Raw genomic sequence first — 13,483 nt, 5'->3', positions numbered from 1 at the left:
CCCCTCAGTCCCCTCCTACAGCAGTTTCTTTCCTACAGCCACCCCAAGGCAGCACGGAGCCAGAGACTGACATGTTAAGAGAGGCTGTCTCCTGTCATTTCGCCCTTTTTCCTCCTGGCACACGGAACATTGGTGGGATCCACATCCGGAGACTGGACACTTGAGAGTCTTTATGGTACCTAGTCTTCTACCTGAGATTCCTTCAGTTCTACACATCGCTTAAACACATTTTAGCTAATAACACGGAACAAGATCTAGCTCAGGAATAGCAAATAGATGTGCCTGTGCTCTCTCTCTCTCTGTCTCTCACACACACACACACACACACACACAACACACACACGCATGGAAAACACTGCTAATAGATTGTGGCACACTCTTTACACACAGCATCAGGATCTTTCTAAACACAACTCCTCAGGCAGTCATAGCCATCAGTCCAATTTGGCATGTGAGAGAAAAGCCATATTTCATTCCTCATCTAGCCCATGTTGGAGAATACATCTTTATCATCAACAAACACTTATTGAACTTCTAATGTGCACACAGGCTTGCAATCTAGGTGTGGCTTCAGGAAAGCTACAAAAAAAGAGATACAAGACAATGCCAGGTAGCCTGTGCTAAAGGCCAAATCCATGATGAATCAACTTGTTGGAGGAATTTAGATGTTGGTGGAGATGCATGAGGGCTCCGAGAAGGCTGCTGGAGAAAATTAGACTGTAGAGAAGCATTGAAGGAAAACCAGGATCTACATCAGTGAAAAAACATGGAAAGAGAAATCCCAACTTAAAGAAAAATGTGATCTAGAGCTCAGGGACAGACAGGAATGCATGGGGAACAGAGAGCAAACCCACTTAGCTAACACCAAGGTCATTCAGGTGACATTCAGCTCAAACGTCACTTCCTTTGTGAGGCCTTTACTGACCAGTCCCATGAAAACAGGGATTTGTTTTTCTTCACGGCCATCCAGACTGTGAGTTCTATAGGATAGGGACCTTGTTTGTTCACCTCTGTGTTCCCAGCACCTAGAAGAGAGCCTGACACATAGTAGGTGCTCAGAAAATATTTACTGGATAAGTGAATGAACCAAGGGTTCTTGTAGGGGAAATTGCATACGCTCCATATGGAGAGATACGTGTGCTCAATTGCTATTGCCTTTGAATAGCAAACTAAGGACTTTGGCTTATGGAAAAGTATTCTGAAGTGTTTCCCATCCACCGCCATCAAATGTATTAGGTCAAAAACAGGAATTCTAGATTCAATGCATTTTTGGATCGCTGGGCTAAACAAAGTTGAGTAAGTTTGTTTTCTGTAGTTCTTTCTTTCACCTCTACCACATCATTATGGATATTCACATGTTCCCAAAGTATTAACCCATAGCACGCTTCTCTTTTTTTTTCCTTTTCTTTCTTTTTTTCTTTAAATGCATCATGCTGAATTTACTGTTTCCTTGGAGACAATTTGGAAAAAGGAGCTGTGGAAGCTCTAAAGGTGCTGGAGTGGGAGGTTTATGCGTATGCAATGATATTTTCAGAGGATTAATGTGGAAGAATGGATTAGGAGAGGAGAGAGGCTTAAAACAGGGAACCCAGTTTGGGGATTATAGCAGGAGTCATTCCCTCAATCGTATGCCACAAATAGGATGTGCAAGACACTAGACAGTAAGGATAAAGCAATAAACAAAACAAAGATTACCCCACCTGGACAGAGTGAGCATATGTTCTGGTTTGTCCAGGACAGGCTCAATTTTTGCCTGTGGTCCCCACACAATTAGTAAATAATGCCATATTTATTCTCAAAATTGCCCTGGTTTGGATAGTAAATTAAATTATCCCTCAATTCGTGACGCTTACATTATGCAAGAGACCATAAGGCTAGCCCACATGGGACCTTTGTGTAAATTAGAAACAGAATCCCCCTCTGGGTGGCCACAGCCCACAGGTGCACAGCTGGTCAGGTAGATGCCCCCCTAGTGCAAATTGAAAAAGGGCACCTTTAGGGAAGACGCAGGCTCTTCCTGGACACTCAGAAGGCAGAGCTCAGGCTGGATGTCTACCTCCTTTACCTTACTTCATGCAGGCGTTTGCAAGCTAGGTGTAGATTCAGGAATGATTAAAAAAAAGAGGCACAAGGTAATGCCTGGCCCAACCCTTGTGCAGTGAGCAACTGCACAACACTGGTTGATGTCTGGAGATGATCGACAAACAAATAAAAGTAAATGCGATGTGAAGCAGTGGAAAGTACTGTGAAGAAAACTAACATGAAGCAAGGGGACTGAGAGTGAGGGGCAGCCATAGTGTATACTCCAGCAGGCCTCACCCGTGTCTCAGTCTATGCAGATGGCGCCCCCTGGGGTTGAGCAACTTGGCCACCCTGACAGGAGGGGCCATGCTGGAAGGTGTCCTCTGTGTGGAGGTGGTGGGTCATTTGACACTGACCGTAAAGGAACAGGGATAGACAGGAGAGAAACATCACACTGGCGGGGAGTCGGCACGGCATGGTGGCGGGCTTTGGGAAGGACTTTGAGGAATGAGTGTTAAAGATGACTTCAGGCTTTCATGCCCGAGGGACTCGGGAACTGCTAGCGCGGCTCAAATCTGCTCAGTTTACTGAGCCTGCCATGAGTGGGTGGTGCAGGGAACACCCCAGGGAAAGAGGCGCAGTCCCTTCTCTTGGGGAGCTGACCGTCGCCATCCGGACTTCCCAACCTGTCGGTGGAGCACTAGCTCGGTATGCTAATAGGTGTCACTAGAAAAAGGTGCTCGAGTTTGGGAAATGCTGGGTTCGGCAATATTAAACAGGTTTCTTTACTAGAAGACTTCTCAGAGCTTTGAATAGATTCACATGCTTTGTGAATCCGAAGCAGGGGACACAGACAGCAGCCTGTCCTCAATTAGCTGCCCGGAGACATTTTCCTTCACACAATGTCTCGGGAGACCAGGGTTCCCTTGGGTGCTGGGGGCAGGGGGAGGGGAGGGGGGAGGGTTCTGTGCTGTACACAAATGCCGAACGGGCCAGAAGAGAAAGCGGAGTCAGATTAGGGCTGTGCGGGAGGCAGAGCTGGCCGAGATAAGGGAGCCCCGAGGAGGACAGAGGCGCCACATCTGCTGGGGCCCACGGCTGCCACGGGGCACTGGCAACCTCTGAGTCAGCCCCCCTCAGGGCCAGGTTTAGCCTCTGACAGGCTAAAGTAGTTGTGTGACCTCCCTGGGCCTCCACTTACCCTTCCATAAAATGGGGATAAAGCCATTGCCCTCCCTCTCCTGGGTGGCACGAGGCGCTGGTAACTACTGGTTGGCAGGGTGCTGAGGGGCTGGCGAGCTCTGTCTGACACATTTCTCCGCGTCTCCTCTGGACTCCACACCTCACCTCCCCAGGAGCAGCCCTGCAGCTGGCACAGACCTCAGCAACGCTGGGAGAGGGAGCAGGCGTCTCTCTTTTTCCTAGCTCCCGTCAAAACAGGAGACTTGCCTGACCTTCGTTCGGCTCGCACCTGGGCATTGTGGAGGTGGGAGGGCCACCTGCCACCTGCTATTCTGGGGCCCTGCTGCATGTGGGAGGCTGCTCGGGGCTGGGGCACCCAGAGGGGGTGTCACCAGCCTGGAGACAGCCATGCAGTAGCCTTCTCGCTGAGGAGGGGCCTGCCCAACCGGGGCCTTCTCGGGGCCGAGTGATGACCACGTCGGAGGACCAGAGCCCGGCCCAGCCCCGTGGGACAAGGGAGCAGAGGTGGGTGCTGTGTGTCCGATTGTGCAGGGAGAGGAAGGGGCACCTGTTGGGAGAGGAGATGGTGGCGTCCGTGGGCAGAGAGCTAGCCTTGCCCCAGTCCTTCCACCAGGGATGAAAAGGGGGTGCAGAGGAAACTTTGAGGTTCCTGCATATCCACGGAGCCTGAAAAACCAGCCTCCATCACCACTCCTAAGGGGTAAGACAAGCCTCCTCATGAAGCATGATGGCCTTTTGTACCTACGTTTTCCTCTTTAGTCTTGCTGTGAGATTCATTTTTACCCAAAGTCATCCAGATGGGGAATACTCGGGAGCCAGCAGAGCAGCACGTGGCACCTCGACCTCAAGTCGAGGCCGGAGTCGCTCGGAACAGCTCTGTCTGGCCCTGAGTAGAAGGATGGAAAAGGAGTAGTTGTTGGATCTCCCTGGCTAGTTTTCAAATGCCAGTGTGCTCATCTGCAGAATGGGATCATAACAATGTTAAGCTCCTTCAGTTGGCTGGTATCAGAACTCATTCCTGTGTGCTGGGCATTCTCCTGTGATCCAGGGGTTCTTTTTTTTTTTTTTTAACATCTTTATTGGAGTATAATTGCTTTACAATGTTGTGTTAGTTTCTGCTGTATCACAAAGTGAATCAGCTATACGTATACGTATATCCCCATATCCTCTCCCTCTTGCATCTCCCTCCCACACTCCCTACCTCACCCCTCTAAGTGGTCACAATGCACCGAGCTGATCTCCCTGTGCTACGCGGCTGCTTCCCACTAGCTAGCTATTTTACATGTGGTAGTGTATATATGTCCATGCCACTCTCTCATTTCCTCCCAGCTTCGCCTTCCCCCTCCCCGTGTCCTCAAGTCCATTCTCTGCGTCTGCGTCTTTATTCCTACTTCCTTATTTGTACTGACATGCCTTCGGCTCAGAGGAAAAGCATCCCATTGGCTAGTGGGCTCTTGCTTTCATCCTTAGCTAAATTCAACTTCTCTAAAATGTGTAAGAGAGCTCAGATCCAAGAGGATGGTGATCCACATCTCCAGGCCCATGGCATTGAATGCCAGTTGAAAATCAAGATCAGGAGCCTGTCTAGCTCCGTTTCTAGCCCCCACCTTCTTTTTTTTTGGGTATGCGGGCCTCTCACTGTTGTGGCCTCTCCCGTTGCGGACCACAGGCTCCGGACGCGCAGGCTCAGCGGCCATGGCTCACGGGCCCAGCCGCTCCGCGGCATGTGGGATCTTCCCGGACCTGGGCACGAACCCGTGTGCCCTGCACCGGCAGGCGGACTCTCAACCACTGCGCCACCAGGGAAGCCCCCCACCTTCTTTTAAAGCCATCACTGTCTTTAGTGCTAGCGTGTTACCAAGTGACTTGTCAATGTCAGAGAAGCCGTGCAAAGAATCTTCGGCTCGTCGTTAACCTCATTCCAGCATGTAATTAGCCTAAAAGTCCTCCTCGCTGCCTCCAGTTAGTGTTACATGATAGAGAATAAGATATTTTCAGGACACCGTGAACACTTTCAAGAGTTAATTATGGCTCACAGGAGTCCATCCCCAGGATCCCAGGATCCAAGAATTAAACGGTTTCTTTTCCAGTGTCAGACTTCCAGACGGCGTTCACGGCCACTTCCTCCAAGAAACTTGAGATTGACATTGGTTTGAAAGTAGAACCACCAGAGTGTGCAGTGACAGGTTGGAGAAAGTAGCTTGATTCGGCCCTTCCTCCTACTCTGGGCCATGTGTTTTTAGAGATACCATCTGTACAGTGTCGGAGAGAAAAGAGAACCAAGGAGAGCTGGAATTCTACTTACCCTCCTAGTTCCATGGGGCGAATCCAGCTAAAGCCATTTGTAATCTCTGAGCTGGAGAGACCAACAGTGTGTCCAGAGTTCAAAGGGAGTTCAGCCCTAATCTGGACATTACAATCTGAGCCAATCTAACCATGCAGGCTCTGAGGACATTATTATCAGTCAAGTGTAATTATAGATAAAATAGTTTTATTAATCACCTTCCTAAGGAGACTGTGTTTATCTGATGGCTGTGCATGGCATGGGGGCATCTTTGCTGTGTGTGGTGGGTCTCTGGGGAGAACAGGGTGTCTGGGGGAGAGCATGGCAGATATAGGAGCGAGTGTGTCTGGGAGCTGTGTCTAAGGGTTATGCAGGCTCTGTACACGAGGGATGGTAGAATTCTGCCTATTCTCCCCTATACCTTGGATCTGTCATAATTCTTTTCCCCCCAAAAATAGACTTTTCTATATTTGTACTTAGCTAGGGTCTATGGAGCTCCCAACTGCCAATTCCACCTGCAGGTGCCCTTTTTTATTTATTTATTTATTTTAATGGGAGTATAGTTGCTTTACAATGTTTGTTAGTTTCTGTTGTACAACGAAGTGAGTCAGCTATATGTATACATTTATCCCCTCCCTCTAGGACCTCCCTCCCTCCCCCCACCAGCCCACCCATCTAGGTCACCACAGAGCACTGAGCTGATCTCCCTGTGCTATACCACACGTTCCCACTAACTCTCTATTTTACACATGCTAGTGTATATATGTCAGTCCTAATCTCCCAGTTCGTCCCACCCTCCCCTTCCCCCACCGTGTCCACATGTCTGTTCTACATCTGTGTCTCTATTCCTGCCCAGCAAATAGGTTCATCTGTACCATTTTTCTATATTCCACATGTATGCGTCAATATACGATACTTGTTTTTCTCTTTCTGACTTACTTCACTCAGTATGACAGACTCTAGGTCCATCCACATCTCTACAAAGGACCCTATTTCGTTCCTTTTTATGGCTGAGTAATATTCCACTGTATATATGTACCACATCTTCTTTAGCCATTCGTCTGTCAATGGACATTTAGGTTGGTTCCATGTCCTGGCTATTGTAAATGGTGCTGCAATGAACATTGGGGTACACGTGTCTTTTTGAATTATGGTTTTCTCAGAGTATATGCCCAGTTCTATTTTTAGTTTTTTAATGAACATCCATACTGTTCTTGCAGATGCCCTCTTTAGCCACTAACTGTCTGCCACATTTTCAAATCTTACCTCCAGATCTATCTTGGCTTGTCTTAAACGTCCATCACCTTAAACTAGTTTGTCAGTTGCAAGGGATCCTGAAAGGGGCGTGCTCCTTCTGAATATTGTTTGGCCTGACCGGAAGTCAACTCCACTCACCTCTGGTCAGGAAAAATGAACTCTTCGAGGCTCCACTCATCTCTGGTCAGGATAAATGAAACTCCTTTTCATTGCCTGAAAAGATCGTCCAGAAAGTCTCCAGTTCTGATTTAAACTTGATTAAACATCAGTGGTCAGGTGGGTGTCAGGTAACACTTCAAGGCTAGGTTCCCCCTACAGTGAGGGCTAAGCAACTTCCCAGAGACTGTGGACCAGGCACGTAGCCAGCCTGGTCATCTCCACCCTTCCCCCGAGTCTACTGGCAGCGTTAGATATTTGGACAGCCTCTCTCGGCACAGCCATGGTCTGTTGGCCAATTGTGCAACTCACTACTTGCTTTGGCTGGAATACTTGACCCCAGTTGATTATTTCCTCCCTTGGAAGGCCTTGTGCAAAATCTGTCTTCTGCCTTAATGCAGAGGTGCCACCTGAACTTTGCCCAAAGTGACAGCTGCAGCCTGGGGTGGATATAACCCCCAAATCAAAAAGACCCAGTGCCTGTTTCCCTCCCATAGAGGCAGGTGGCATTCACATTCTCCTCTGGGTACTGCAGAAGGGGTGAACTTACCAAAGCTCACTCACAGGGTTTGTGCAGAAATATGTTAAACTGGGCCAGCTGGGATCTCTATGGCCAAGTGGCAGACCTGGTGGCCACTCTATAAAGTGAGTTATTGGGATTTCTAGGGCCTCTTTGCTCCCAGAAGGGCACACTGGAGCTCAGGATAAAAAAAGTTTGGATGAGGAAATGAACATCTTATAAAAGTATTGCTCCATTTAAGATAATTAATAACTGTTGGACAAATATGGTGGCCTTCTCCTAACTCCCAAGGTTGATCCCCTTTTGATAGATACCAGATAAGAGACTGAAAATGAACCAATGGATGGATGAATATCTACTAGGTGCCAGATGCACATACCTGTATTATTTGAATTAATCTAGTGAATAACTAATATTACTCTCATTTTGTTGATTAGGAAATTGAGGGTGGCATAAATTTAATAACAACAACAGCAGTAACAACAATAATAATAATATAGTAAGTAGTATAGCCAACATTTATTGAGTATTTAATAAATGCCAGGCATTGAGCTAAGTACTTCTTGTTTTATATTATCCATTTAATCCTCACCAGAACTCTATGAAGTAACAGTGTATTTATCCAAGCTTTTAGATGAGGAAACTGTGCCTTAGGGAGATAATTATCACTGGCTACCAAGTGATAGCACTAAGCTTTGAACCCATATATAACAGATTGAAAACCCAGTACTCTTTCTCGCACTTGTTTTTCCTTTGCTACCTTCTCATCTGGCTTTTGCTCTTAACAATACCACAGTTGTCTGTTTAGTTATTGTATCACTTGAAAATGTTCAGCCAATTTGCACAGCAAAGGAAACCATAAACAAAATGAAAAGACAACTCACAGAATGGGAGAAAATATTTGTAAATGATGCAACCAACAAGGGATTAATCTCCAAAATATACAAACAGCTCATGCAGCTCAATATCAAAAAACAAAAAAACCCAATCAAAAAAAGGGGCAGAAGACCTAAATAGACATTCTCCAAAGAAGACATATAGATGGCCAAGAGGCACATGAAAAGATGTTCAACGTCACTAATTATTAGAGAAATGTAAATCAAAACTACAATGAGGTATCACCTCACACCGGTCAGAATGGCCATCATCAGAAATCCACAAACAATAAATGCTGGAGAAGGTGTGGAGGAAAGGGAACCCTCCTACACTGTGGGTGGGAATGTAAATCGGTACAGCCACTATGGAGAACAGTATGGAGGGTCCTTAAAAAACTAAAAATAGAATTACCATATAACCCAGCAATCCCACTACTGGGCACATACCCAGAGAAAACCATAATTTGAAAAGATACATGCACACCCCCCCATGGTCATTGTCGCACTATTTACAATAGCCAAGACATGGAAGCAGTCTAAATGTCCACCGACAGAGGAATGAATGAAGAAGATGTGGTACATATATACAAGGGAATATTACTCAGCCATAAAGAAGAATGAAATAATGTCATTTGCAGCAACATGGAGGGACCTAGAGATTATCATCTAAGTGAAGTCAGACAGAGAAAGACAAATATCAGATGATATCGCTTATATGTGAAATCTAAAAACACGATGCAAATGGACTTATTTACAAAACAGAAACAGACTCACAGACTTAAAAAATAAACCTATGAAAAATAAAATAAAATAAAATAAAATAAACCTATGGTTACCAAAGGGGAAAGGTGGAGGGGGGAGGGATAAATTAGGAGTTTGGGATTAACGTATACACACTACTATGTATAAAATAGATAACCAACAAGAACCTACAGTATAGCACAGGGAACTCTACTCAGTATTCTGCAATAACCTAAAGGGGAAAAGAATTTGGAGGAAAAAAAAAAATATATATATATATATATATATATATAAAACTGAATCACTGTGCTGTACACCCAAAACTAACACAGCATTGTAAATCAACTATACTCCAATATAAAATAAAAATCAAAAAAAAGAAAAGAAAATGTTCAGCCAAGTCCCATATCTCACTGGTTCTTTGGAACCAGAGGGATAACTGTTGAACTCAGAATGAAACTGAATCCTACTGATCTGCTTTTGTACTTTGAGAGGAATTAAAACATCATTTCATGAAAAGAGATGAGGGCAAGTGTTGTCCAGGACCAAAGAAGACGCCTCTTTTCTCTTTAACTCCAACAGCTCAGTGATAACTTCCCCAAATGCGGACCCTAGACAAACACCTTGGGGAGTGGCAAGTTCCACATTGGAACTTCCCTGAGTTTGCAAGTTCAAGGCACAGACAAGTCAGCGTTGATGTGGACTTCTCGATGATGCTGGGCAGCTTCCCAAATTTGAGGGCTCTCGCCTCAGATTTATAGGTGCTCATAAGTACCAGGAATTGTTGATTTCCGTTAGGATATGATGACAAACTCTGGAATAAAACGATAAATCAGAAAAGTTCATAATAGTGAAAGACTGAAATTTTGTAAAAAGCACAATGCCTGAGTTCTTACACCATTCTGTGTTTATAGTCAAGACTGTTTCTCTAAATGAGTTTCCAACAAAACCAAACTCAGCAAAATTCAGTGTGTAATTTAGACCTTTGTACTTTTTAATGGTAAATTAAGTTGTGGGAGATAGTAGAAGATTACAAGGAAACAACCAAAGAAAACAATGTTAGTTCAAAGTTAGTGGAAGAAGACAACCCAGTAACAACCTCCGTAAGAAAGAACAGTGCAATCCTGGAAAAATACATAGGTGAAGAGCAAGAGAAAAATCAAAGTTGTTGACCAAGTACCCTTGCTGACCTGCACAAATTTGCCCCTGAAGAGCAGACAAGATCTGAGGCCTCCTCAAACTTAAAGACCTCGTCAATTAGGATCCCTCTTGTTCATAGGGGCTGGTGCGCCAGAGAGCACGATGCAGACCTCCAGGGCCGCCACATGGTGGCATGTGTTAGACTCAGGCCAACCTTCCACAAGCTCCTGGTCTGTCACATACACATTCTCTCCACACACCTGCAGGTTTCCTCTTGTTTGAAAGAGCCTGTCCTTCTGGTCATCCCAGACATCACAGAGCACCGTGGGCCATGTCCTGAGCTTTAAATTAAGCAATCCTAGGATTCAGCTCTGGCTCTGCTACTTGTTAGCTCTATGACCTTGGGCAAATTACTGAAGCTCTTTGAGACTCAGTTTCCCCTTCTGTAAAATGGGGATAATAACAGCCCCAACTCCTACAGTTGTTGTACTTGGCACATGATAAGCAACCATTTTTAGCAAGTCATTCCAATTTTTCACGGCCCAGCTCAAATGCCACATCCCACAAGAAGCTTTTTCTGACTGTTCCAGCCCTTACTGTCCTCCCACCTCCTCAGGTCCTACAGTCCCTAACTCAAAATTTGGCTTGGACTTATATACTCCCTCTAAATGTTTCCTCTTGAATTCTTTGCTAAAGTGTCTATTACTTGAAGGCTACAACTGGGCCTCACTTTTTTGTATTCCTGAAAATACTGGCCTATTGTATATATTTGAATTGCTATATTTACCGAGTCCACATTTTAACTTTTCTGAAATCAGGATAAGCTGTATAATCTATCTGCACATTTAACATAATGTTTTCTCCCCACAATGACCTAAATCAATGTTGTATATTATAATCAACAGCATCTCAGAAATAAGATTTGGTTGACTAATGAGAGTAGATCTACATGGATCTGTTACAAATTTCCCCTGGCATCCCTCCTCACCCTTCACCCCCCATCCTCACGGCCACCCCCACCCACAGTCCCTTGACCAAAGACATGCCTTTGGATGACAACTGGCCGAAGTGAGGAGTTTAGTGTGGAGACATGGATATCCGTGTGGAAACACACTTTATGAAACTACATGTGTGATCACTCCCACTGACAGGCGAGGAAACTGAGGTTCAGATAGGTTTACCCAGCAAGTCCAATGTCAGCTCACCTACAGGAAGATTAAGTCTTCAATGATTGACTGATTGATTAGCTAATGATAGCCTGTTATTAATGTGGTTCCTGAATTAACCAAGCAAAGGAGCCATGGCTGCAGGGACTGGTCCATTCAGTACCAGTCAGTGGCAGCATGATCAGCACTACACCATACTCCAACCAACACCAGGGACTGGCCACAGGAGTCAGTGGTGGCATCCATTCCTCAAATTGTCACCCCCAACAATTCTCTCAGGAAGCAAGCTCTCACGCCTGCCGGGGGACTGACGTTTGGTAGGAAAGCAACTAAAGAAAATACTATCTTATAGCCATTATTTCTTCAGATTCATTTGGGCTAACCCAAAACACAGAAAATCTGATTAGGTTGGCTTCCAGTATCTTTACAGGGAGAAGGGAGACTAAAAATACAGTCATGCAATTGTGTCTGCTGTTCCATAAACATTATCATAATTCAACCTTAGAGTGACAAAATCAGTATTCTTATCCTCATTTTCATTATGCTTCTGTCAGCCATTGACTTTGCTATTGTTTAACCTCCACGATGCCTTCTGTGCTGGAAATCGCACAAAGATCCATTACTTCCATGAGGCTCATAGCCAAGGAGGGATTATCAGGGGAGCTACCTCACTGCTGCTATCTGCTGAACTGGGGCTCCTGGCTAGGAAAATGGACAGCACGTACAGCTAAAGGATGAGTTGAATATAGGAAACTGGGGAAAGACACCCAAAGAGGAAATAAAGCAAATACAAAATCAGCCAACAAGATTTGCTGTAGCACTTATTTGTGCTTAAGTCCATGCTAGGTGTCTTAGGGGACGATAGGTTTATAAACCCTTGTCCTTGCTTTCAAGGATCCTGCCAGCAACCTGGGAGGCCTAAGAAAATTGATATCTCCTCAACTTAGATTCTGCCTCCTAGAGGTACCAAATGATAGCATAATGGGGACGCTTGTGGACTCTGGTGCCATCTTCCTAGGCTCAAATCTTACCTGCAGTTCCACCAGCTGTGTGATATTGAGTAAGTTACTTGAACTTTCTATGCCTGTTTCCTCATTAGTAAATTTTAGATAATAATAATAGTACCTACCTCAGAGGACTGATGCAAAGGTTAAATGATTTAATACATGTAGCATGCCTAGACAGTTCCTGGCACCTAGTAAATGCCAGATAAATGGTAGCGATTGTGACTATTCATTGCAGAAGGGCAACATTACCCTACTTGGTATGGTAAACTTCAAAAGTCGGCGATCTCAATCAACATCTGCATTTCTCTCCATAGACCATAGTAGTCACCACTCGGTGAGAACTTTCTGTGCACCAGGAATCACAGTAAATACTTCCAGATGAGAAACTGAGGCCCTGAAAAGTTGTTGCTTCATCTAATGGCTCCCAGGTGGCAGGTGCCAGGAGTTGGGTATCATATACACCTACTGAAAGGAAACTTTTCATTCTTAAATATTTAAACCAGTAGAGCATAGAAAATGTAATTTCTCCAACAGACTATTTTCTAAAAAATAGTTTTAGGATAATAGAGACAGGGATCCTAATCCAAAGCTCATACACTTCACCATCACCCTGAAAATCTGTCCTGCTAACAGCATCGTCTGTGAATTTACCTAAGTGTATTTTTTAACTCACTTTCGTTTTCGGCCTGTGCTGCCTCTTGGGGTGGTGGTGAGGGTAGCAGATTGGGGGAGAGAAAAATGACTAAAGAAGTGTTGGCCCGGGTTAAATGGGGGTAGGGTCTAGGAAAAGCTTGGAACCCATTACATCTAGTAAAAGGAATTGGGTAGGAACCTCCAGCCTTATGTCAGGTGACTTGTCTTTTAAGTCACTTCCATGATACATGCACTTATATTGAGCGACTTCTTTGTCCCAAGAACCATACCAGACACCAGGGAATCAATGAGGTACCAGAATTTCTACTCTACACTGAGAGGTAGACTATGCCAGCAACAGCCATGAGAATCAAGGATCTTGAACCAACAGAGGGGGAAGGACCCCCTCTGAGGCCAGTGCTGAAGCCAGAGCAAATGCAGAGACGCCAGCTTGAGCTCCTGTGTCTACATTGTGGTTT

General features: G+C 45.2%; 1 protein-coding gene across 1 annotated transcript in view; it reads left to right on the top strand.

Annotated features, from left to right (window-relative positions):
* Positions 1 to 3,332: 3,332 nt before the first annotated feature.
* Positions 3,333 to 13,483, top strand: part of ELF5 (E74 like ETS transcription factor 5) — a 42,982-nt gene continuing 32,831 nt past the window's right edge. Inside the window, exon 1 of the mRNA XM_024119141.1 lies at positions 3,333 to 3,729. Coding sequence (XP_023974909.1) covers positions 3,674 to 3,729 — 56 coding nt within the window. The 5' untranslated portion in view covers positions 3,333 to 3,673. The remainder of the gene's footprint in view (positions 3,730 to 13,483) is intronic.

The sequence above is a fragment of the Physeter macrocephalus genome, chromosome 16, assembly GCF_002837175.3.
Source record: "Physeter macrocephalus isolate SW-GA chromosome 16, ASM283717v5, whole genome shotgun sequence".
Classification (NCBI taxonomy): domain Eukaryota; kingdom Metazoa; phylum Chordata; class Mammalia; order Artiodactyla; family Physeteridae; genus Physeter; species Physeter macrocephalus.
This window is presented reverse-complemented; position numbering and strand designations above follow the sequence as displayed.